The following is a 25,565-nucleotide window of genomic DNA, read 5'->3' as shown; positions in this document are numbered from 1 at the left end:
AGACGTTTCTTCTATGATCTGGGTGAACTTGCGAACGTACCTCTGGTATCCCTCCTGAGATCTATTGAGGGAACAGGATGATTCCGAAGGGCGGGTGACACAGGCCCGGCGTAGGTAGGTCAGTGCTTGCGTAGCGAAGGGCGGTACTTCACCTCCCGCTCGGGTTTTCTCCACTTCTCCTGTCGTTTGTCTTTTCATACCCTCCACCATAGGATGGGGGTATGCTAATTTCGTCATTCTGTTTATAACACCTCGAAATATGTGTCTGAGACCCGATAAGGTATATATATTCTTGATCGTCATGTCATTTTAAATCGATCTAGCCATGTCCGTCCGTCTGTCCGTCCGTAAGTCTATCGAAACCACGCTAATTTTCGAAGGTGTAAAGCTAGAAACTTTGCACAACTACTTTCTATTAGTGTAGGGTGGTTAAGATTGTAAAAGGGCCAAATCGGTCCATGTTTTGATATAGCTGCCATATAAACCGATCTTGGGTCTTGACTTCTTGAGCCAATAAAGCGCGCAATTCTCATCCGATTTGTCTGAAATTTTGCATAAGGTGTTTTGTTATGACTTCGAATGACTTTGCATAGTATGGTGCAAATCGGTGCAGAACCTGATATAGGTGCCATATAAACCGATCCGGGATTTTGACTTCTTGAGCCTCTATAGGGCACAATTCTTGTCCGATTTGACTGAAATTTTGCACGTGGTGTTTTGGTATCACTTCCAATAACTGTGTTAAGTATAATTCAAATCGGATCATAATTTGGTATAGCTGTCATATAAGCCGATCTTGGATCTTGATTTCTTGAGCCAACAGAGCGTGCAATTTTCATCCGATTTGTCTGAAATTTTGCATGAGGTGTTTTGTTATGACTTCGAATGATCTCTCGATTTTGCTTTTTGAGCTCCTACAAGGCGGAACTGAAATATTACACAATGACTTCTACAATGTCAATCAGCATTCATTTATGGTCCGAATCGGACTATAACTTGATATAGCTCCAATAGGATAACAGTTCTTATTCAATATTCTATGTTTGTCTAAAAAGAGATACCGCGCATAGAACTCGACAAATGCGATCAATGGTGGAGGGTATATAAGATTCGGCCCGGCCGAACTTAGCACGCTCTTACTTGTTTTTTCCTTGGCCGGGAGAAGACTATTTGAATTTTGTGATTTTTTTTTTTTTTTGGTAGAAATCGAGGCCTAGATGTTTCCCATTTTTTTTTTCAATTTCTGGAATTTCTACTTTTAGACTCTTTCTTGCCTTTGGCAAATGGCTGCACTTTTTGGCATCTAGTGCCCACACACGGAGAAAAAGCTTTCGTCTGGCTTGTACTGAACTTTGCAAAAATTAGGTTACTTCCTTGTTATTCTGGACGTCGAAGAAACCACATCGATCGATTCAACAAAAATAGTCGAAAGTTATTAAAGCCATTTTAAGTATTGGGTTGCCCAAAAAGTAATTGCGGATTTTTCATATAGTCGGCGTTGACAAAATATTTCACAGCTTGTGACTCTGTAATTGCATTCTTTCTTCTGTCAGTTATCAGCTGTTACTTTTAGCTTGCTTTAGAAAAAAAGTGTAAAAAAAGTATATTTGATTAAAGTTCATTCTAAGTTTTATTAAAAATGCATTTACTTTCTTTTAAAAAATCGGCAATTACTTTTTGGGCAACCCAATATTTTTAACATTTTTTAAATTGGCGGAAAAAATTAAGCGAATTCAAGCGAACGAAAGAAAAATTACCTCCGAATATTGTGCAAACATCGTTTCGTACGCTATGGCTTGCCTACGCCTATTATTTGCAAAAAATCCGCTCATTAAAAGCCACACGTGTGTTTTAAAGCCTATCTAAAGAAATCACCAAGAAAAGTTGTGCTAACATTGTTATTTTACGGTTTGCCAAAGAAAATAAAATCCACACACTAGTTAATCCACACGTGTGGACCGAAAAAATTTCCAAAAGCTGCGTAAACATTGTTTTTAACCAACGCTTGTGTATCACACAATTCAACACACGAAAAAGCCACCTGTGTATTCCTAAGAAGATTCAAGAAGACGTACAATAATTAACAATTCACATGCCACAAATTGCCTAGGATCGCCTTTAAACTATTTTTGTGCACTGCTTTTGCTTTCTGGCGATGATTTTTGTTTTGGGAATTCTGTGTCTCAGCTGGACGGGTATACCAGCGATTTCTGTCCTTTGCTTCCACGAGAAAAAAAACACTCTTCCGACTGTGACTCTGCCTAAGACATCTGTTGCCGCTACCTTAAGCCTTTCCAAAAGTGATTTGAGGCACAATCAGTAACAGGAAGTCCTCTTTTGCTGCCCGGTGCAGTACACAAATCCATGCCATAACCACGACGAATAATCAGTGAGAAGTTGTTATTTCCAAAGTCCACCAAGATTTACCATCTACCTACTTAGACATAACCTACACCACCACCGGCATAAAATTCCGTCCCCTAAAGTATTTTGTGCAAAATGTTCTGCTATCGTTACGCTTATAAGAACTAGAGGGTCATGCAAGAATTTGGGTTTTATAAAATTAATATCTTCGTGGAAAGGTCTTCATCATGATCCCGATACGCTGATAAGTCATGATAAAAAAAAAAAAAACAAAAATACGACAAAACTAATTTTATTACTTTCAAAATAAAAGAAAACATTTTAAAATTATTTCTTGTGCTATCTAATTTAACATGAGTGTACGCGAAACCCATGAATGAGAGACATTTCATGAAAGCAATATCATCCACACTTTTTCATACCCACCACCGTAGGATAGGGGATATATTCATTTAATCATTCCGTTTGCAACACATCGAAATATCAATTACCGACCCTACAAAGTATATTGGGTTGCCCAAGAAGTAATTGCGGATTTTTTAAAAGAAAGTAAATGCATTTCTAATAATACTTAGAATGAACTTTAATCAAATATACTTTTTCTACACTTTTTTTCTAAAGCAAGTTAAAAATAACAGCTGATAACTGACAGAAGAAAGAAAGCAATTACAGAGTCACAAGCCGTTGAAAAAATTTGTCAACGCCGACTATATGAAAAATCCGCAATTACTTTTTGGGCAATCAATATATTTTGGATCGTCGTAAAATTCTAAGACGATTTAACGATGTCCGTGTGTCTGTCCGTCTGTCCGTCCGTCTGTTGTATTCACTCTACAGGCTTCAAAAATTGAGACATTGAGCTGAAATTTGGCACAGATATGTCTTTTTGATGCACGCTTGTTAAGATCTTGAACGGGCCAAATCGGACCATATTTGGATATAGGTGCTATATAGACCAATCTGCCGATAGAGGGTCTAATGCCCATAAATACTTTATTTTTCATCCGATTTCGCTGAAATTTGAAACAGTAGGTAGTCCCGACGTCTGACCCAAATATGATTCAGATCGGACAATATTTATATATAGCTGCCATATAGACCGATCTCCCGATTAAGGGTCTGAAACCCATAAAAGCTTTATTTGCTAACCGATTTCGATGAAATTTGAAACGGTGTGTTCTTTTAAGCCTCCCGACATCTGACTTAAATATGGTTCAGATCGGACTATATCTAGATATAGCTGCCATATAGACCGATCTCCCGATTAGGGGTCTGAACCCCATAAAAGCTTTATTTTTTAATCGATTTCGCCAAAATTTTAAACAGTGAGTAGTTCAAGGCCTCTAGATGTAAGACCAAAATATCGTTCAGATTGGACTATATTTGGATATAGCTGCTATATAGACCGATGCTCCGATAAAGGGTCTGAAGCCCATAAAAGCTATATTTATTACCCTATTTCGCTGAAATTTGGAAAAGTGAGTAATTTTAGGTTTTTCGACATCTGACCTAAATATGGTTCAGATCGGACTATATCTAGATATAGCTATCATATAGATCGATCTCCCGATTAAGGGCCTGAAGCCCATAAATGCTTTATTTTTTAACCGATTGCGCTGAAATTGGAAACAGTCAATAGGTTTATGCCTCCCACTATAGGACCCAAATATGTTTCAGATCGGACTATATTTGGATTTAGCTGCCATATAGACCGATCTCCCGATTAAGGGTCTGAAGCCCCTAAAAGCTTAATTTTTTAACCGATTGCGCTGAAATTTGAAACAGTCAATAGGTTTATGCCTCCCACCATAGGACCCAAATATGTTTCAGATCGGACTATATTTTGATATAGCTGCCATATATACCGATCTGCCGATAGGGGATCTGAAGCCCATAAAAGCTTTAAGTACTATCCGATTTCGCTGAAATTTGGAACAGTAGATTATTTTAAGCCTCCTAATATAATACCCAAATATGGTTCAGATCAGACTATATCTAGATATAGCTGCCATATAGACCGATCTCCCGATTAAGGGTCTGAAGCCCATAAAAGCTTTATTTTTTAACCGATTTCGCTGAAATTTTAAATAGTGAGTAGTATTAGGCTTTCCGACGTCTGACCTAAGTATGGATCAGATCAAACTATATTTAGATATAGCTGCCATATATACCGATCTGCCGATAAAGGGTCTGGAGCCCATAAAAGCTTTATTTGTTACCCGATTTCGATGAAATTTAAAACGGTGGGTAGTTTTAGGCCTCCAGACATAGGACCAAAATATCGTTCAGATCGGACTATATTTAGATATAGCTGCTTTATAGACCGATCTACCGGTAAAGGGTGTAATGCCCATAAATACTCCATTTTTCATCCGATTTCGCAGAAATTTGAAAGAGTGAGTAGTATTAGAATTTCCGACGTCTGACCAAAATATGGATCAGATCGGACTATATTTAGATATAGATGCCATATAGACCGATTTCCCGATTAAGGCTCTCAAGCCCATAAAAGCTTTATTGTGTAACCAATTTCGCTGAAATTTGAAACGGTGCGTAGTTTTAGGCCCCCAGACATAGGACCTAAACATGGTTCAGATCGGACTATATTTGGATATAGCTGCCATGTAGACCGATCTCCCAATTTGGGGTCTGAAGCCCATAAAAGCTTTATTTTTAACCGATTTCGCCAAAATTTTAAACAGTGAGTAGTTCAAGGCCTCTAGATGTAGGACCAAAATATGGTTCAGATTGGACTATATTTGGATATAGCTGCTATATAGACCGATCTTCCGATAAAGGGTTTGGAGCCCATAAAAGCTTTACGTATTACCCGATTTCGCTGAAATTTGGAACAGTAGATTATTTTAAGCCTCCTAATATAGTACCCAAATATGGTTCAGATCAGACTATATCTAGATATAGCTGCCATATAGACCGATCTCCCGATTAAGGGTCTGAAGCCCATAAAAGCTTTATTTTTTAACCGATTTCGCTGAAATTTTAAATAGTGAGTTGTATTAGGCTTTCCGACGTCTGACCTAAGTATGGATCAGATCAAACTATATTTAGATATAGCTGCCATATATACCGATCTGCCGATAAAGGGTCTGGAGCCCATAAAAGCTTAAGTTGTTACCCGACTTCGATGAAATTTAAAACGGTGGGTAGTTTTAGGCCTCCAGACATAGGACCAAAATATCGTTCAGATCGGACTATATTTAGATATAGCTGTCATATAGACCGATCTTCCGATTAGGGATAAAAGCCCATAAAAGTTTTATTGTGTAACCGATTTCGTTGAAAATTAAAACAGTGAGTAATTTTAAACCACCAAACATCTGACCTAAATATGGTTCAGATCGGACTATATCTAGATATAGCTGTCATATAGACCGATCTCCCGATTAAGGGCCTGAAGCCCACAAAAGCTTTATTTTTTAACCGATTGCGCTGAAATTGGAAACAGTCAATAGGTTTATACCTCCCACTATAGGACCCAAATATGTTTCAGATCGGACTATATTTAGACATAGCTGCCATATTGACCGATCTGCCGATAAGGGGTCTAAGGCCCATAAAAGCTTTATTTTTTGACCGATTGCGCTGAAATTTGAAACATTGAGTAATTTTTGGCTTTCCGACATCTGACCCAAATATGTTTCAGATCGGACTATATTTAGATATAGCTGTCATATAGACCGATCTGCCGATAAGGGGTCTGAGGCCCACAAAAGCTTTATTACTCGATTTGACTTGTTTTGTATTGTAGAAGGCACAGCAGGGCCCCCCAGGCTAGCAAATAATGAATGACTAGTAAACTTTAGTGTATCCAAATTTTTCCCTTTGTTTACAGACTTTTATCTACGAAAACGAAAACACTACCCACAAAAGCCTCAAGAACTTTAAAGAATTTATACAGAGATGAGTATTCACATGGTTCCACTTATGCAGGTTCGATCGATTTACTTACAGCATAGCAAATAAAGCAATTCAAATAAAAATTTTTCAGAATATTTGTTGGACGCCAAGATGGACCTAACCAAGAAATACAATTTGGGCCTCATGGGAAACAGAATGGAGCAGGTCAGTTTAACCTTACACTGAATTGAATGGAAAAACTTCTAAGCAACATTTTATTGAACAGGCTCTGGATTACAATCTACGAGATATACACCACTTGGGTTCCAAAGTTTTGCTACCCGCCTATATGGATCTAATGAAGAGCCAAGATTTATCAACAGCCAATCGAAAATCAATAAACATTTTGGGATGGTGCCTTGAATTGTTGCTTTTGGCCTTTGACGTAAGCGATGATATTATGGATAATAGTATCACACGATTTGGTAGACCCTGCTGGTATAGGCTCGAATCCATAGGCCTTAAGGGCCTAAATGAGTCCTTCATATTTGAGAGTCTGACTTATTATTTGCTTCACAAGCATTTTCGAGATTTCGAATGTTATATGGATCTGGTGGAGTTATTCCATGAGATAACCTTGATTACAGCATGTGGCCAAGGTGTGGATGTGATGGCCGGTCAAATGTCTGTGGAATCTTTCACCATGGATTTGTATAGGAGTATTGCCGAACTAAAGACATCGTATATGGCAATTTATTTCCCCATTGCCTTGGCCATGACCCTTGTGGGGTAATTTAATGGCGATTTACTAAGGAATTTTAAGGACATAGATTTATTTTTTTTCTATTTCCTTCATTTTCAGCAACAAAAATCCTCAAGATTTTCAAACCATAAAAAAAATTTCCATGGATGTTGGTCATCTACTACAGGCGCAGAATGATTACTTTGATTTTTTTGGTAGCCCTAAGGCAACGGAAAAAATTGGCACCGACATTGAACAGAACAAATGTTCCTGGCTGGCTGTGCAATGTATGCAAAGGGCCTCCAAGGAACAAAAGCGGATTATGTTTGAGTGCTATGGGAAAAATGGTAAAAGCTGTAACTCCTAGAAATGCGAGTAATAAGCAAAATTTTCTATTACAGATCCCCATATGGTGCAACAAGTAAAAGACCTCTACAACACTCTTCAGCTTCGTGAACTCTATACAGCCTATGAAGAAACTGCAATTACAACAATTACTGCGCAAGTTCAGCAAGCCTCTGGGGATATACCTAAAGAAGCTATTTTGCATATACTCGAACAAATACGCCAATGCAGTCTATTTTAGCAAGTTCAGGTTTCCACATCACGAAATGGAATGAGTAAAAACTTTCGTTTTAACATTTTGATTTTGTACATGGAATAACAAACAGAGTCCAATAAAAAAGCCTTAAGTTAAGCCTGGTCGAAATTTTGGTATTTAACACCAAGGATTCTAAGAAAAATTTTAACAAATTGACTCAGTTAAGTCCTAGGTTTAGGTGAGTTTGTTCACTCGGAGCTCAGTCCTAGTAGGAACAAGAAAAAGCGTGCTACGTTCGACCGGGACGAATTTTGGGTACCCACCACCATGGATTCCAAAGTCATAGAAGTCATATCGGGATATCGGTACTCAGAGGTGCCTGTATCATCATATTGACCGATTCGGAAAAAACTTGGCACTGATGCTGTAGCTCATAAGATAGGGTTTTTGGGCCATATATCAGCCAAATCAGGTGAAATTTAGGGTTTCTATGGGCTCAAGAAGTCAAATCCGGGATCGGTTTTTATGGGGGCTATATCTGCTTGTAAACCGATTCGGATCAGACGTGGCATGGATGTTGGAAGTCATAACTCAAGTCTTTGTTCCAAATTTCAGCTAAATCGGATGAAAATTGAGGCTTCTAAGGCTTCAAGAAGTCAAATCCGGGGATCGGTTTATATGGGGGCTATATCAGTTTATACACCGATTTGGATCATAGTTAGCATGGATTGTGGAAGTAGTTACAGAAGTTTTTGTTCCAAATTTCAGCTAAATCGGATGAAAATTGAGGCTTCTAAGGGCTCAAGAAGTCAAATCAAGACATCGGTTTATATGGGGGCTATATCAGTTTATTGACCGATTTAGATCATAATTGGTATGGATATTGGAGGTCAGAACTCAAGTCTATGTTCTCAATTGCAGACAAATCGGATGAAAATTAAGGCTTCTAAGGGCTGAAGAAGTAAAATCAAGAGATTGGTTCAATGGGAGTCAGGGACGTAGCCGGGGGGGGGGGGGCCCTCGGGCCCATTAGCCCATTACGCCTGACCCTCGATTCGATTCTCCGATTTTGATGAAATTTTATCTCTATATATAAAAGAGTCGCGTAATTGACTGACTGACTGATCAACTCCCAGCCCAAACGGCTAAAGCTAAACTCATGAAATTTGGCATGAATGTGGGTCTTGGGTCGTAGGCGTGCAATAAGACGGGGTTTTGTGATATTCGTACGTTTAGGTATTAAAAAGCGCGAATAATGCTTTTTTATCCAACGCGAGCGTCTCAAAAAAAAATTAGGATTTGGTGACAAAAAATTCCCAAAATAGTACCAGAAGTGGGAAAAATGGTACGTTTAGAACCGCAATTGGTACTTTTTGGTACCTTGTTTGTTAATTGAGCTAGAGCTATGAATTTTGGAATCTAAGTACACTATAGCTACCTAAATTAGTATGGAAAATAAGAGTTTTTGAACATTTAGAAACAAAAAAGTCCCAAAAATGGTACGAAATAGGTGAACTTTGCATAGGACGAATGGGTAGAGCTAGAACTTCGAAATTTGGCTAAAAAGATTGTTGCGGCGAAATAAAGGGGGGTAGATGGAAAAAACTAGAAAAATAGTAATGAAAACGGAAGAAGTACCATACCGTATTTGGTACCATTTCATACTTTTATGTTTTAGTACCAAAAAGTACGAAATAGCTTATTTACTTTGACAGTGAACGGTAGAGGGTAAAATTAAAAAAAAATGCTAAAAATGATCGATGTCTTGACAAATATACGATAAGTTGTACCATAGATGAATTGTTGAAATCGCATAAAGGGTAGAATTAAAAGTACCTTAGTACCTAATTGGTACCATTTAGTACTTTCTTTATAGATTGAGCTACAGATCTGAAATTTGGGATGCAGGCTACTAGACTAGACTAGAAGATTTTATTGATATTCGCACACTTTGGTACAAAAACGTCCCCCCTCCCCCCAAAAATAAATATCATGGCTACGTCCCAGATGGGAGCAATATCAGTTTATACACCGATTCGGATCATATTTAGCATGGATGTTGGAAGTAGTAGAAGTTGTTGTTCCAAATTTCAGCAGAATCAAATGAAAATTTATGCTTCTAAGGGCTCAGGAAGTCAAATCCGGGGATCGGTTTATATGGGGGCTATATCTGTTAAGGGACCGATTCGGATCATACTTGGCATCGATGCTAGAAGTCATAACTCAAGTCTGTGTTCCGAATTGAGTCTCAAGAAGTCAAATCTGGGGATCGGTTTATATGGGAGCTATATCCAAATCTGAACCGATATACACCATTTACAATCCCCAATGACTTACATTAATACGAAGTATCTGTGCAAAATTTCAAGCGGCTAGCTTTAAGCGTTCGACCGCTATCATGATTTCGACGGACGGTTAGAGGGATGGACGGACATTGCTGGATCGATTCAGAATGTCGAGACGATCCAGAATATATATATATACTATATGGGGTCTTAAATCAATATTTCGAGGTCTCACAAACGAAATGACCAGACTAGTATACCCCATTCTATGGTGGTGGGTATAAAAACCCTAAACATACCCAATTAGTGTCTAAATGTGTGGTATTTATCAAATTTCTTAAAGATTGGCTAAAAAGTGACAACATTTTAACAATATTACTTAAAGTCTGATGTAGATATTCTTGTATATTTTTTTTTTTCAAAAATGATATTTGACACTTTATTTTGACGCTCACTGTATGTTCGCCCGGTTTGCACTAATATTGAAATAATATAGTCATCTGGCAAGCGGTCTTTAGTAAATTTGGCACAAAGATTCTCCCAGGACGTTTTAACTACAGATGAGAATCATAAAAATCGGTTCAGATTTAGATATAGCTCCTGCATATATATATCGCCCGGTCTACATCGGTTCAGTTTGATATCTCAAATTGAACCGATGTAGACCAAAATCCATGCACATAATAGTAGTCACAATAATAGAAGTCGTAAATTAAGAGATTATGCAAAATTTTGAGAAGATCGATTGATAAATCCATTGTCCAAGGCTCTTAAAGTGAAATTCGGGCGATCTATATATGCAGGAGCTATATCTAAATCTGAACCGATTTATATGATTCTCATCTGTAGTTAAAGCGTCCTAGGAGAATCTTTGTGGCAAATTTGCTAAAGACCGCTTGCCAGATGACTATCTTATTTAAATATTAGTGCAAACCGGGCGAACATACAGTGAGCGTCAAAATAAAGTGTCAAATATAATTTTGAAAAAAAAACATTTTTTTCAAGTCTTCAAATAAAGAAGTTTCTTTCTAGAACAACATTCTGTTTAGCGATGAAAGTAAGTTGGAGGTATTTGGACATACAACAATTTTAAAAATTATGGGTTTTGTACACTTTATTTTAACGCTCACTGTAAATAGGAGAGATATATGTACTAGGGTGATGACTTTTTTACAACCTCATATCCCTATATCATATTTTGATGAGTTTTTATTTAAAACTAACTGGACCGGAGTGCTTCGCTACTCTCTAAAGTGGATTTTGAAATCATTCAATTTCTGAAAATAGAATGATTCTTTAAATATTATGAAGCCTCGAATCTACATTTCTTTATTTGTTTATCGTATGTGTTGTACTACATCCGTTACAGTATTGTTAAAGTCCTTTAATTTGAGTCCGATATTGTCCCCCATCGGCTTGCATGTCCATTACAGGGCTCTTTTTGACGAGCCCCAGATTCTTGTCCCCAAATCCGTATATCAGATTCGTTAGTTACTACCACAATCCTTTCGTTTAAGTCCTACGCCTGGTGGATATTTGGAAGACCTCAGACACTTGGTACCCTAAAATTCGTTCCCCTGCTATTAAAGAACTTTTATTTAACTTCCAAATTGTTCGGGTCGATATACATACCAGTTTTTGGGGTTTTTTTTTCTGAGTCGACGGCATCTATACCCTTGGTGTCAGAAACTAATATCAAATTCGTACTTCACTTCCAATGCCGTTTTCTTTGAGCTCCATATTGTCTCGATCGGCCGACATGTTCTTTTAGGCATAATTTGGTCCCTACATTCATGAAAATAGATACAGCCATTATTTAGGCTTTATGTAAATTTCCAATACACAGACTATCAAATAAACAACCAAATAAAGTTTTTGAGTTCATACAAACAAAAACAAACAACTATAGCCAGATGTTCTATTGTAATTTTATAAATGGGCCGTGTAGATTAAAATTATGAAATTGGGCATATACAAAGAAACACAACAAGTAAAACATGTTAAGTTCGGCCGTGCCGAACTTTGGATACCCACCACCATGGATAATATAACCAATCTCTCTTTTATAACAACTCCACTACCATGTCCAAAGTAATATGCAAATAGGGGCTGGTCTGGATCATATTTGATTCAGGTCCTGAAATCTCTTAAAGGGTGATTTTTTGAGGCATGCAGGGGCTCAAGAAGACAAATTGAGAGATCGGTCTATGTGGGAGATATATGAGGTTCAAAACCGATTTGGAACGTACTGTACACAATCATTGGAAGTCATAACGGAACACTATTTGCGAAATTTCAGCCAAATCGGACAAAAATTGCGGCTTCCAGGGGCTCAAGAAGTCAAATCGGGAGATCAGTTCATATGGGAGCTATATCCAAATCTGCACCGATTTGGCCAAATTGAAATCCCCTACGACCTACATCAGTTCTAAGTGTCTGTGCAAATTTTCAAGCGACTAGCTTTATGCGTTCGACCCCTATCGTGATTTTGACAAACGGACGGGCGGACATGGCTAGATCGATTCAGGATGTCGAGACGATCAAGAATAAATATACTTTATGGGGTCCTAGATCAAAATTTCAAGGTGTTACAAACGGAATGACTAGTATGCCCCCATCCAACGGTGGTGGGTATACAAATTGGGTCCAAGTAACCGGGGGACCCCCTACTAGGTTTATGGGACGATAATAACAATATGGGGCTCAAATGAAAGGCATTCAGGAGTAGATTACAATTATAGTGAGGAAGGAGGTAAAGGCTTTATAATTTGTTGATATCGGAAGGGGGCAGACCCTCCCCCGTACCCTAAAAGTACGACGAAAAAACAAGTAAAACGGCGTCAATTTCGGCCGGGCCGAACTTTGGATACGGATCACCTCAGGTATATATGTAAACCACCTTTTGTCAAAATCCAATGAATAATGCATACCTTATGCCCCATAGCAGCTATATCGAAATATGTTCCGATTTGGACCCAATACTTATAAGTACAAGTCATTGTTCAATTGTGTATAACAAAAATTGCAGTGAAATCGGTCACAAATGCGTCTTTTATAAGGTCAAGACTTTAAATCGAGATAGCGGTCTATATGGCAGCTATATCCAAATCTGGACCGATTTGGGCCAAGTTTCAGAAAAATGTCGAAAAGCCTAACGCAACTCACTGTCCCAAATTTCCGCGAAATCACACAATATATGCGTCTTTTATGGCCCCAAAACCTTAAATCGAGGGATCGGTCTACATGGCAGCTATATCCAAATCTGGACCACTCTGAGCCAAATTGAAGAAGAATGTCGAAGAGCTTAACTTAAGTCACTATCCCATATTTTGGCCAAATCGGACAATAAATGCGCCTTTTATGGGCCTAAAATCTTAAATCGAGAGATCGGTCTATATCCAAATCTTAACCGATCTGTGCCAAATTGAAGAAGAATTTTGGGGAGCCTAACATGACTCACATTCCCAAATTTCAGCAAAATCGGATAATAAATGTGGTTTTTATGGGCCTAAGACCCTAAATCAGCGGATCAGTCTATATGGCAGCTATATCCAAATCTGAACCGATCTAGGCCAAATTGAAGAAGGATGGCGAAGGGCCTAACACACCTCACTGTCCCAAATTTCAGCAAAATCGGATAATAAATGTGGATTTTATGGCTCTAAGACCCTAAATCGGCGAATCGGTCTATATGGCAGCTATATCAAAATATAGGCCGATATTGCCCATCTTCGAACTTAACCTGCTTATGGACAAAAAAAAAAGGATCTGTGTAAAGTTTCAGCTCAATATCTCTATTTTTAGAGACTGTAGCGTGATTTCAACAGACAGACGGACGGACAAGGCTAGATCGTCTTAGATTTTTACTCTGATCAAGAATATATATATACTTTATAGGGTCGGAAATGGATATTTCGATGTGTTGCAAACGGATTGACAAAATGAATATACCCTCATACTTCGGTGGTGGGTATACTAAACGTGGACCGATCGTTACAATATGGGATTACAATAAAAGGTATTCAGGAGTAGATTATGAATTTTATATTAAAAATTAGGTCTAAGTAACGGAGGGGCCGCTCCGACCCCAAAACTCCCTAAAACCGGCTTATTGAACGATATTGACAATATGGGGCTCGATTGAAAGGCATTCGGAAGTAGATTACGAAAATGGTCAGGAAGGAGTTATAGGCTTTATAAATTGTTGATATCGGAAGGGGGGGAGGACCCTCCCCCTTACCTTAAAAGTACGACGCAAAAATAAAAGTGGACCTATCGTTACAATATGGGATTCCAATGAAAGGTATTCAGGAGTAGATTATGAATTTTATATTACAAATTGGCTTCAAGTAACTGGGGGGCCGCCCCGATCCCAAACCCTCCCCCTTACCCCAAAAGTACTACACATAGATAACAGTGCACCAATCATTACAATATGGGACTCCAATGAAAGGTATTCACGACTAGAGTACGAATTTTATATTTAAAATTGAATCCAAGTAACAGGGGGCCGCCCCGACCCCAAAACTCCCTAAATTAGGTTTATTGGCGATAATGACAATATGGGACTCTAATGAAAGGTATTCGGAAGTAGATTGCGAATATGATCAGGAAGGAGGTGTAGGCTTTACATTTTGATGATATCGGAAGGGGCGGACCCTCCCCTGTTAACCCAAAGTACGACGCAAAAATAAAAGTGTACCGATCGTTACAATATGGGATTCCAATGAAAGGTATTCAGGAGTAGAGTACGAATTTTATATTAAAAATTGGATCTAAGTAACTGGGGGGCCGCCCCGATCTCAAACCCTCCCCCTTACACCAAAAGTACTACCCAAAGATAAAAGTGCGCCGATCATTACAATATGGAACTCCAAAGAAAGGTATTTACGATTAGAGTACGAATTTTATATTAAAAATTGGATCCATGTAACTGGATCTGGAACTGTAAAATAGGTTTATTGGACGTTAATGACAATATGGGGCTCGAATGAATGGTATTCAGGAGTAGATTACGAATATGGTCAGGAAGGAGGTATAGGCTTTATAATTTGTTTCTATCGGAAGGGGGGCGGACCCTCCCCCTTACCCCAAAAGTACGACCCACAAATAAAAGTAGACCGATCATTAAAATATGGGACTTCATTGAAAGGTATTCAGGAGTAGAATATGAATTTTATATTAAAAGTTGGGTCCCAGTAACGAGGGGCCACCCCGACCCCAAAACCCCTCCCTTACCCCAAAGTACTACCCAAAGACAAAAGTGAACCGATCGTTACCATATGGGGCTCAAATGAAAGGTATTCACGAGTATAGTAAGAATTTTATATCTATAATTGGATCCAAGTAACTAGGTGGCCGCTCCGACCCCAAAAACCCCTAAAATAGGACGATAATGACAATATGGGACTCGAATGAAAGGTATTCGGAAGTAGATTACGAATATAGCCAGGAGGGAGGTATAGGCTTTACAATTTGTTGATATTGGAAGGGGCCGAACTCTCCCCCGTTACCCCAAAAACACTAGTCAAAATCAAAAGTGGACCGATAGGGACAATATAGGTATCAAATGAAAGCTACTGGATAGTAGAATACGAAGATGGCATTAAAAAATTCGATTCGGCTGTAGACTGCAAATATGACATAAAAATTAGGTCAAAGTAATTGGGGGATTATTGGATTATAATTTACGCGATATACATCATACTAGCTGTGCCTTCTTTAACTCTCTTATATCTATTTAGGGTAGGGACACTTCACCCTGAATGTGGATATCGTGCTACTGTAGCCTATGTCCACATATGACTCTGAACGCCTGAGTTCGAATCTTGGCAGAACTTCGGACAAAATTTAAAGTGGTGGTTATCCCCTCTTAATGCAGGCAATATTTGCGAGTTACCATACCATGCATGGTCATGTAAAAAATCCTCCCCAAAGAGGTGTAGCACTGCCTCACACCGTACGGACTCGACTATAAAGAAGGACCCTTATCGTTGATAAACTCAACTTGAAGAGCGCTCATTGATGTATGAAAAGTTTGCCCCTGCTGGGTTCCTGGGCAATTTTTACTCTACTCCCAAATGCCTTTCTTTTGAGCCCCATATTACTGTATTGATAAAATTTCGGGTTTAGGGGGCAGTTTGGGGGTGGTCACTTGGCCATCAAAGTAAATATTAGATTCGTGCTCTACTATCAGAAACATTTCGTATGAGTCCGGGGAGGTCATGGGGAGGCCTCCGGCACTTTGCCCTGAAAATAGATATCAAATTCGTTGTTTACTCCCAAATATCGTGGATTTGGGCTCCATATTGCTATAGTCGGAAGCAAAGATTAGTTTAAGGGTTGATTTAGGGCGTACCCCCAAAATTGGATATCAATTTCGTTTTCTTCTCTCAAATACCTTTCATTTGAGTCCAATACGTCTATTCGACGTATTTGTATGAGGAAAAGAGCCACCTTGACTTGAACGCAAATGTTAATGCCATATTTTTCATTTACTCCCAAATATCTTTCATGTGAATCCCATATAGCCATGGTCGGCTGATATGCCCATTTGGGGGTATTTGTGGGTGAGGCCATATTTTATGCCATATTTGTAATCTACTGCCGGATACTTTTCATTTGAGTCCCATTTTGATAGGAACGTCGAATATTTCTGTTTAGAGGAGTTTTTTGGGTTGGGGCGGCCCGCTGGGTACTTGGATCCAAAATTTAATATTGGGTTGCCCAAAAAGTAATTGCGGATTTTTTAAAAGAAAGTAAATGCATTTTTAATAAAACTTAGAATGAACTTTAATCAAATATACTTTTTACACTTTTTTCCTAAAGCATGCCAAAAGTAACAGCTGATAACTGACAGAAGAAAGAATGCAATTACAGAGTCACAAGCTGCGAAAAAAATTGTCAACGCCGACTATATGAAAAATCCGCAATTACTTTTTGGGCAACCCAATATGATATTCATTTTCTAGTCTCCAATATCATTCATATGATACCCATATTTTGGTTTTGGGTGACGTTTTTGGTGTAAGGGGGAGGGTCAGCACCAATCCGATATCTAAAAATTATATAACCTATGTTTCCTTTTTTTTGATTCCACGGAACAAACAAACAAACCTAGTCTCCTATAGTCATGATGGGTCATATGATCATATAGGGAGTTTTTAGGGGGTGGGGTGACCCCCTACATTTCAATCTGATTTTGTATGCCAGATTCATAATCTACTCCCGAATATCTTTTATTTAAGCCCCATATTGATATGGAGGACCAATCTGTCTGTTTGTAGACATTTTAGGGCGACATTTAGTTAGAGCAAATTCCATGGTACTTGAACCCATATTCGTTTTCTACTCTTCAATACCTTTCATTTGATATCCATATTGTCTTTATAGGTCCACTTGTGATTTTGGTTGGAGAGAACATATGAAAAAATTTTTCTACGGTGGTTTTTCTCTCCAAATGCTGGCGACATTTGTGAGGTACTTTGCCATGTAACAACTTCTCCCCAAAGAAGTGTCGCTCTGTGGCACCCTGTTTGAACTCGGCTATAAAGAGGAGACTCCTTATCATTGAGCTTAAACTTGAATCGGACAGCACTCATTGATATGTGAGATCTTCTATGGGTTGCCCAAAAAGTAATTGCGGATTTTTCATATAGTCGGCGTTGACAAATTTTTTCACAGCTTGTGACTCTGTAATTGCATTCTTTTTTCTGTCAGTTATCAGCTGTTACTTTTAGCTTGCTTTAGAAAAAAAGTGTAAAAAAAGTATTTTTGATTAAAGTTCATTCTAAGTTTTATTAAAAATGCATTTACTTTCTTTTAAAAAATCCGCAATTACTTTTTGGGCAACCCAATATAATTGAAGTGTGCATACATCTGATTAAGTTCAATTTGAGTTGCAAAGGGTTTCATTTGGTAGTCGATGAACGTATGGACAGACGGACGGCCCAACATGGCTACAACAAACAATAATGTTTACACTTTATAAGTTCATAGATCAGTAATGCGAGGCGTTACAATATACCTACCTCCATCTAATGGTGCATTTGTCAATAACAAACATGAAGGGCATCGCGTTAATGTTATTAAGACTTAAGCAATAAGCTTAACATTCATGGTGATCAGTTTTAAGCTGCAAGTCAAAGGGGACAGAACTTTAACTGGAAAATGATAGCATTTACTGGGAAATTTTGGAAAGTTATAGGACCAAGCCAATGGTCTATGAAAAGCAACGAATTCAGGTAATTGGGTAGTCGAAACTTATATGGACACGGAAAACAAAATAAACTAAAATAAGTTTGAGTTTGAATTGCTACTTACAACTCTTTATTTACAGAGTTTTCACCACCACATCCAGCAGACTATCTAACCTGCATACCTCTGACAATTCCAATGATCTATACTCGCACACCGAGAAGTACTCACATTCTCATGTTTATGGTATGGTAGAAATTTAACAAAATGTAAAATTTAGTATAATTTTTTTTATACCCTCCACCATAGGATAGGGGCAATACTAATTTCGGCATTCTGTTTATAACACCTCGAAATATTCGTCTAAGGCCCTATAATGTATATATATTGTTGATCGTTATGATCTTTTAAGTCGATCTAGTCATGTCCGTCCGTCCATCCGTCTGTCTGCCGAAAGCACACCAACTTTCGAAGGAGTAATGCTAGCCCCTTGAAATTTTGCACAGATACTTAATATTGATGAAGGTCAGTTGGGACTATAAATGGGCCACATCGGTCCATGTTATGAAATAGCTGCCATACAAACCGATTTTCGATCTTGACTTCTTGAGCCACTAGAGGGCGCAATTCCTATCCGATTTGGCTGAAATGTTGCGAGAAGTATTTTATGATTTCCACCAACTGTGCAAAGTTTGATAGAAATCGGACCATAACCTGATATAGCTGCCACATAAAGCGACCTGGGGTCTTGACTTCTTGATCCTCTAGAGGGCGCATAAGGTGTTTTGTTATGATTTCCAACAATTGTGCTAAGTATGGTCGAAATCGGTTTATAACCTGATATAGATGTCATATAAACTGATTTTGCGTCTTGACGCCCTCTCTAGAGGGCGCAATCTCTATCCGATTTGGCTGAAATTTTGCACATGGTGTTTTGTTATGACTTGCTACAACTGTGTTAGGTATGGTTTAAATCGTCCCATGACCTGATATAGCTCCCATAAAAAGCGATCTTAGATCTTGACTTCTTTAGCCACTAGAGGGCGCAATTCTCATCTGATTTTTGGAACATTTCATTTTTGGAGACTTGTATGTATTTTATGGAGAGCTGGTCGTTTGTGGGGACATGTGCGTCATTTAAGGAACATATGGATCGTTTCTGGAGTTTTATGTGCCGTTTTCGAAGACTCATAAGTCGCTTTTGGAGACCTATAAGTCGTTTTTGGAGACCTTAATATCTCTTTTGGAGACCTATGTGTTTCTGTTGATAACCTATAGGTTGTTCTTGGAGACATAGGTCATTTTGGAGTCCTATGGGTCATTTTGGAAACCTATAGAACGTTTTTGGAGACCTATATGTCTCTGTTAAAGATCTATAGGTGGTTTTTTGAGACATAGGTAGTTTTGGAGACCTATGGGTGATTTTGGAGACCTATAGATCGTTGTGGAGACTTATAGGTAGTTGTGGAGACCTCGTTGTATAGACCTATAGGTCGTTTTTGGAGACCTTAATGTCCTTTTTGGAGACCTATATGGTTGTTCTTGGAGACATAGGTCATTTTGGAGTCCTATGGGTCATTTTGGAAACCTATAGAACGTTTTTGGAGACCTTTATGTCTCTATTAAAGATCTATAGGTTGTTTTTGAAGACATAGGTAGTTTTGGAGACCTATGGGTCATTTTGGAGACATATAGATCGTTGCGGAGACCTATAGGTCGATGTGAAGACCTATAGGTCGTTGTATAGACCTATAGGTTATTGTGGATACCTATATGTCGTTGTGCAAATCGGTACATAACCTGATATAGCTGTCATATAAACCGATCGTGAATCTTGACTTCTTGAGCCCCTAGAGGGCGTAATTCCTATCCGATTTGGCTGAAATTTTGGATGAGCTGTTTTGTTATATCTTCCAACAACTGTGCCAAGTATGGTTGAAATTGGTCTATAACCTGATATAGCTATCGTATAAACCGATCTTAGATGTTGACTTCTTGAGCCCCTAGAGGGCGTAATTCCTATCCGATTTGGCTAAAATTTTGCATGAGGTATTTTGTTATGACTTCCAACAACTGTACTAAGTACGGTTAAAATCGCTCCATATTCTGATATAGCTGTCATATAAACCGATCGGGGGTCTTGACTTCTTCATTCTCTAGAGGGCGCAATTTCTATTCAATTTGGCCGAAATTTTCGTGTTTTGTTATGATTTTCAAAAACTGTGTCAAGTATGGTTTCAATCGACCCATAACCTGGTATAGCTGCCATATAAACCTATCTTGAATCTTCGTTTCTTGAGCCACTAGAGGACGCAATTCCTATCTGATTTGCCGGATTCCGATTTGGCTAAAATTTTGCATGAGGTGTTTTGTTATGATTTCCAAGCACTGCGCCAAGTATGGTTAAAATCGGTCCATATTCTGATATAGCTGTCATATAAACCGGTCTGGGGTCTTGACGTCTTTAGCCTCTAGAGGGCGCAATTCCTATCCGATTTGGCTGAAATTTGACATGAGATGTTTTGTTATGACTTCTAACAGCTGTGCTAAGTATGATTGAAAATTTTCCATAACCTGATATAGATGCCATATAAACCGATCTGGGGACTTGACTTCTTGAGCCACTAGAGGGCGCAATTCCAATCCGATGTGGCTCAAATTTCGCACAACGTGTTTCGTTATGAAAGCGATCTAGGGTCTTGACTTCTCGAGCCCCTGGAAGCCACAATTTTCATCCGATTTGGCTGAAATTTTGCATGTAGTGTTTTGTTATGACTTCCAACAACCTTGCCAAGTACGGACCAAATCGGTGTATAAAGCTATATATAGCTCACATATTTAGCAGAATACATGGCGGAGGGCATATTAGACTCGGTCCGGCTGAACTTGGAACGGTTTTACTTGATTTTATACCCACCACCGAAAGATGGGGGTTTATTCATTTTGTCATTCCGTTTACAACACATCGAAATATCCATTTTCGACCCTATAAAGTATTTATATTCTTGATCAGCGTAAAAATCTAAGACCCTCTAGACATGTCCGTCCGTCTGTCTGTTAAAATCAGGTTACAGACTTTAAAAATAGAGTTATTAAGCTGAAACTTTGCGCAGATTCTTTTTTTTTGTCCATAAGCAGGTTTAGTTCGAAAGTAGGCTATACCGGGCTATATCTTGATATAGCCCTAATTTAGACCGATCGGCCGATTTATGGTCTTAGGCCCATAAAAGCCACATTTATTATCTGTTTTTGCTGAAATTTGGGACAGTGAGTTGTGTTAGGCCCTTCGACATCCTTTGTCAATTTGGTCCAGATCGGTTCAGATTTGGATATAGCTGCTATATAGACCGATCCTCCGATTTAGGGTCTTAGATCCATAAAAACCACATTTATTATCCGATTGTGCTGAAATTTGGGACAGTAAATTGTGTTAGGCCCTTCGACAACCTTCGTCAATTTGACTCACATCGGTCCAGATTTGGATGTAGCTGCCATATAGACCGATCCTCCGATTTAGGGTCTTAAGCCCATAGAAGCCACATTTATTAACCAATTTTGCTGAAATTTGAGACAGTGAATTGCGTTAGGCCCTTCGACATCCTTCGTCAATTTGGCCCAGGTCGGTCCAGATTTGGATATAGCTGCCATATAGACCGATCCTCCGATTTAGGGTCTAAGGCCTGTAAAAACCACATTCATTATCCGATTTTGCTGAAATTTGGGACAGTGACTTGTGTTAGGCCCTCCGACACCCTTCGTCAATTTGGCCCAGATCCGTCCAGATTTGGATATAGCTGCTATATAGACCGATCCTCCGATTTAGAGTCATAAGCCCATTAAAGCCACATTTATTATCCGATTTTGCTGAAATTTGGGACAGTGAGTTGTGTTGGGCCCTTCGAAATTTTTCTTCGATTTGGTTCCGATCGGTTCATATTTGGATATGCTGCCATTTAGACCGGTCTCTCGATTAAAGGTCTTGCGCCCATAAAAGGCGCGATTATTGTCCGATGTCGCCGAAATGTGGGATAGTGAGTTAAATTAAGCTCCTTGACATACTTCTGCGATATGGCACTGATCTGTCCAGTTGTGGATATAGCTGCCATATAGACGGATCTCTCGGTTTTAGGTTTTGGGGCCATAAAAGTTGCATTTTTCGTCCGATGTCGCTCAAATTTGAGACAGTGGGTTGTGTTAGGCTCTTCGACATCCTTCTTTAATTTAGCCCAGATCAGTCCAGATTTGAATATAGCTGCCATATAGACCGATTTCTCGATTTAAGGTTTTGGGCCGTTAAAAGGCGCATTTATTGTCCGATTTCGTCGAAATTTGGGACAGTGCGTTGTGTTAGGCTCTTCGACATCCTTCTTTAAATTAGCCCAGATCAGTCCAGATTTAAATATAGCTGTCATATAGACCGATTTCTCGATTCAAAGTCTTGGCCCCATAAAAGGCGCATTGATAATCCGATTTCACTGAAATTTGACACAGTGACTTATGTTGGCCTTTTCGACATCCGTGTCGTATATGGTTCAGATCGGTTTATTTTCAGTTGTAGCTACTAAAAAGACCAATATTTTGTTATACACAATTGAACAATGATTTTTTACAAATAAGAATTTGGTGCAAATCGGAACATATTTCGATATAACTGCTATGGGCCATAAGGTATGCAATTTTCACCGGATTTTGATGAAAGGTGGTTCACATATATACCCGAGGTGGTGGGTATCCAAAGTTCGGCCCATCCGAACTTAACGTTTTTTTTCTAGGTTTTTTTTTTTATTTTTAGCCTATTTGCAAGAGGCCAAAAAGGATATTATCGAGAAACACAATTTGTATCATTTGAATGACAGATTAACGCAGGTCAGTTTCTCTGTCCATCTGTATTTGAATCGCATGAACTTTTCTTTAATATTTCTATGCAGGCTTTGGATTATAATCTACGCGATATACATCACATAGGTTCGAAAATTTTAATACCCACATTCAGAGATGTGAGAAAAAACCCACATATTTCATCAGCAGATCTCAAATCATTGAACATTTTGGGATGGTGCATGGAACTGCTATTTATGACATTTAACATACAAGATGACCTTATGGACAAAAGTATCACGCGATTTGGTAAACCCTGCTGGCATAAGCTAGACTCAATTGGCAACAGTGCTATAAATGATACCCTAATATTTGAGAATATGATTTTCTATTTGCTTGACAAGCATTTTCGAAATTTCAAATGTTATACGCAGCTGGTGGATAATTTCCGTGAGATGATTTTGGTAGCAGCCTGTGGTCAAGCTTTGGATATGCAGCTCTCTCAAATGCCCGTGGAATCTTTCACCATGGAAATGTATAGATATACAGTCGAATTTAAAAATGGGTATTGTGCCTTTTATTTGCCCTTTGCTGCAGCCATGATCTTGGCAGGGTATGTTAAAACCTTGCAACAATATTCGATACATTGATTGATTTGTATATCTTTTCCCCTTGTTTTGTAGTAACACAAATCCCTTAAGTTTTCAGAAGACAAAATCCGTTTCCCTAAAAATGGCCTTTTATTTGCAACTGCAAAATGATTACTTCGATATCTACGGCAGTCCCAAGGCAACGGAAAAAATTGGCACTGACATTGAGGCGAATAAATGTACATGGCTAGCTATTCAATGCATGCAAAGAGCCTCAAAGGAACAAAAACAAATTATGATGGAATGTTATGGGAAAAAAGGTAAATAATAAAGTCAAAACATAACTGGTAGCACTTGCACATCTAATCCTTCCAATTTAAGATTCCCATATGGTGCAACAAGTTAAAGACCTATATAACATCCTTAATATTGGTGATCTCTATGTACATTTTGAAGAAGACATAATTGCCGAGATAACTTCGGAGATTCAGAGAGCATCAAATGAGGTGCCTGCAATAGCCATGATGCATGTGGTAGACAGAATGCGCCAAAGTGATCTTCATTAGTCAACAAAGCTCAGGAATGAAGCGAAGGGGAAAAAGGTGCAGGATATAAAAGCAATTGAAAAGGAAAGAAGGAAGGAAGGAAGGTCAATACAAAATTAGTTTGATATGTTTATTGGTATCGTCACAGAAGTCGTTTAACATGATAAATTATGAGAGTTCGAAAGTGCACAAAACCACATAATTTCTTATGTTTTTCTCATTCATTTTATAAAAGTCAACTATGTTAATAAGCAATTTTTCTTTAAATCTCGATTTTGGAGACTAATTTTCGTTTTGGGAGATTTGCAGGTGGACTATGGATACCTTTAGGTCGTTTATGGAGACCAATTGGTCGTTTCTGGAGCCCGGTAGATCGTTTCTGTAGACCTCTAGGTCGTTTCTGTAGACCTCTAGGTTGTTTCTGTAGACCTCTTGGTCGTTTCTGTTGACCTATAGGTCGTTTCTGTAGACCTATAGGTCGTTTCTGTAGACCTATAGGTCATTTCTGTAAACCTCTAGGTCGTCTGTGTAAACCTGTAGATCGTTTCTGTAGACCTATATGTCTGTTTTGGAGAGAGACCTACATATATGTCTCTTTTGAAGACTTATGAGTCTTTTTGGAGACCTATAGGTCGTTTTTGGAGACCTATATCTCTCTTTTGGAGACCTATATGTCCTTTCTGAAAGCCTATAGGTTGTTTCTGGAGACATAGGTGACTTTGGATACCTATGGGTCGTTTTGGAGACCTATATGTCAATTTTGGAGACCTATATGTCTCTTTTGAAGACCTATGAGTCGTTTAAGAGACCTATAGGTCGTTTTTGGAGACCTATATGTCTCTTTTGGAGACCTATATGTCCCTTTTGAAAGACTATAGGTTGTTTTTGGAGACATAGGTGGCTTGGAAGACCAATGGGTCATTTGAAGTCTTACATGACGTTTTTGGAGACATATATGTCTAATTTGGAGACATGTATGTCTCTTTTGAAGACCTTTGAGACTTTTTGGAGACCTATAGGTCGTTTTTGGAGACCTATATCTCTCTTTTGGAGACCTATATGTCCTTTCTGAAAGCCTATAGGTTGTTTTTGGAGACATAGGTGGCTTTGGATACCTATGGGTCGTTTTGGAGACTGTAGAACGTTTTTGGAGACCTATATGTCTGTTTTGGAGACCTATATGTCTCTTTTGAAGACCTACGAGTCTTTTTGGAGACCTATAGATCGTTTTTGGAGACCTATATGTCTTCTTTGGAGACCTATATGTCCCTTTTGAAAGCCTATAGGTTATTTTTGGAGACATAGGTGGCTTTGGATACCTATGGGTCGTTTTGGAGACCTATGGGACGTTTTGGAGACCTATATGTCTATTTTGGAGACCTCTATGTCTCTTTTGAAGACCTACGAGTCGTTTCGGAGACCTATAGGTCGTTTTTGGAGACCTATAGGTCGTTTTTGGAGACCTATAGGCCGATTTTGGAAACCTAGTTGTCTCTTTTGGAGATCTATATGTCCTTTTTGAAAGCCTATAGGTTGTTTTTGGAGACATAGGTGGCTTTGGATATCTATGGGTCGTTTTGGAGACCTAAGGGACGTTTTTGGAGATCTATATGTCTATTTTGGAGA

General features: G+C 38.6%; 3 protein-coding genes across 3 annotated transcripts in view; 2 read left to right on the top strand and 1 right to left on the bottom strand.

Moving 5' to 3' along the window:
* Positions 1-25,565, bottom strand: part of LOC106087697 (juvenile hormone acid O-methyltransferase-like) — a 228,752-nt gene that overhangs the window by 145,178 nt on the left and 58,009 nt on the right. The gene's annotated exons all lie outside the window — the stretch shown is intronic.
* Positions 6,394-7,550, top strand: LOC131996214 (farnesyl pyrophosphate synthase-like). The gene is made up of 4 exons (XM_059365687.1): positions 6,394-6,447; positions 6,509-7,011; positions 7,085-7,311; positions 7,366-7,550. Exons 1-4 carry the CDS (start codon positions 6,394-6,396, stop codon positions 7,548-7,550), a joined length of 969 nt encoding a protein of 322 aa, XP_059221670.1.
* Positions 17,960-23,960, top strand: LOC106087693 (farnesyl pyrophosphate synthase-like). The gene is made up of 6 exons (XM_059365686.1): positions 17,960-18,033; positions 18,129-18,232; positions 22,779-22,852; positions 22,915-23,417; positions 23,488-23,714; positions 23,776-23,960. Exons 1-6 carry the CDS (start codon positions 17,960-17,962, stop codon positions 23,958-23,960), a joined length of 1,167 nt encoding a protein of 388 aa, XP_059221669.1.

The sequence above is a fragment of the Stomoxys calcitrans genome, chromosome 3, assembly GCF_963082655.1.
Source record: "Stomoxys calcitrans chromosome 3, idStoCalc2.1, whole genome shotgun sequence".
NCBI classification, from domain to species: domain Eukaryota; kingdom Metazoa; phylum Arthropoda; class Insecta; order Diptera; family Muscidae; genus Stomoxys; species Stomoxys calcitrans.
The sequence above is the reverse complement of the archived record's forward strand: the minus strand, read 5'-3'. Positions and strand labels throughout refer to the sequence as shown.

Excerpts from the sequence above, each read along its gene's own strand:
- LOC131996214 (XM_059365687.1), top strand. The coding sequence starts at position 6,394 with ATGGACCTAACCAAGAAATACAATTTGGGCCTCATGGGAAACAGAATG. Across the intron at positions 6,448-6,508 it reads TGGGAAACAGAATGGAGCAG|GCTCTGGATTACAATCTACG; the intron begins GTCAGTTTAACC and ends TTTATTGAACAG. Across the intron at positions 7,312-7,365 it reads TGAGTGCTATGGGAAAAATG|ATCCCCATATGGTGCAACAA; the intron begins GTAAAAGCTGTA and ends TTTCTATTACAG.
- LOC106087693 (XM_059365686.1), top strand. The coding sequence starts at position 17,960 with ATGATAGCATTTACTGGGAAATTTTGGAAAGTTATAGGACCAAGCCAA. Across the intron at positions 18,233-22,778 it reads CTCACATTCTCATGTTTATG|CCTATTTGCAAGAGGCCAAA; the intron begins GTATGGTAGAAA and ends TTTTATTTTTAG. Across the intron at positions 22,853-22,914 it reads TGAATGACAGATTAACGCAG|GCTTTGGATTATAATCTACG; the intron begins GTCAGTTTCTCT and ends ATTTCTATGCAG.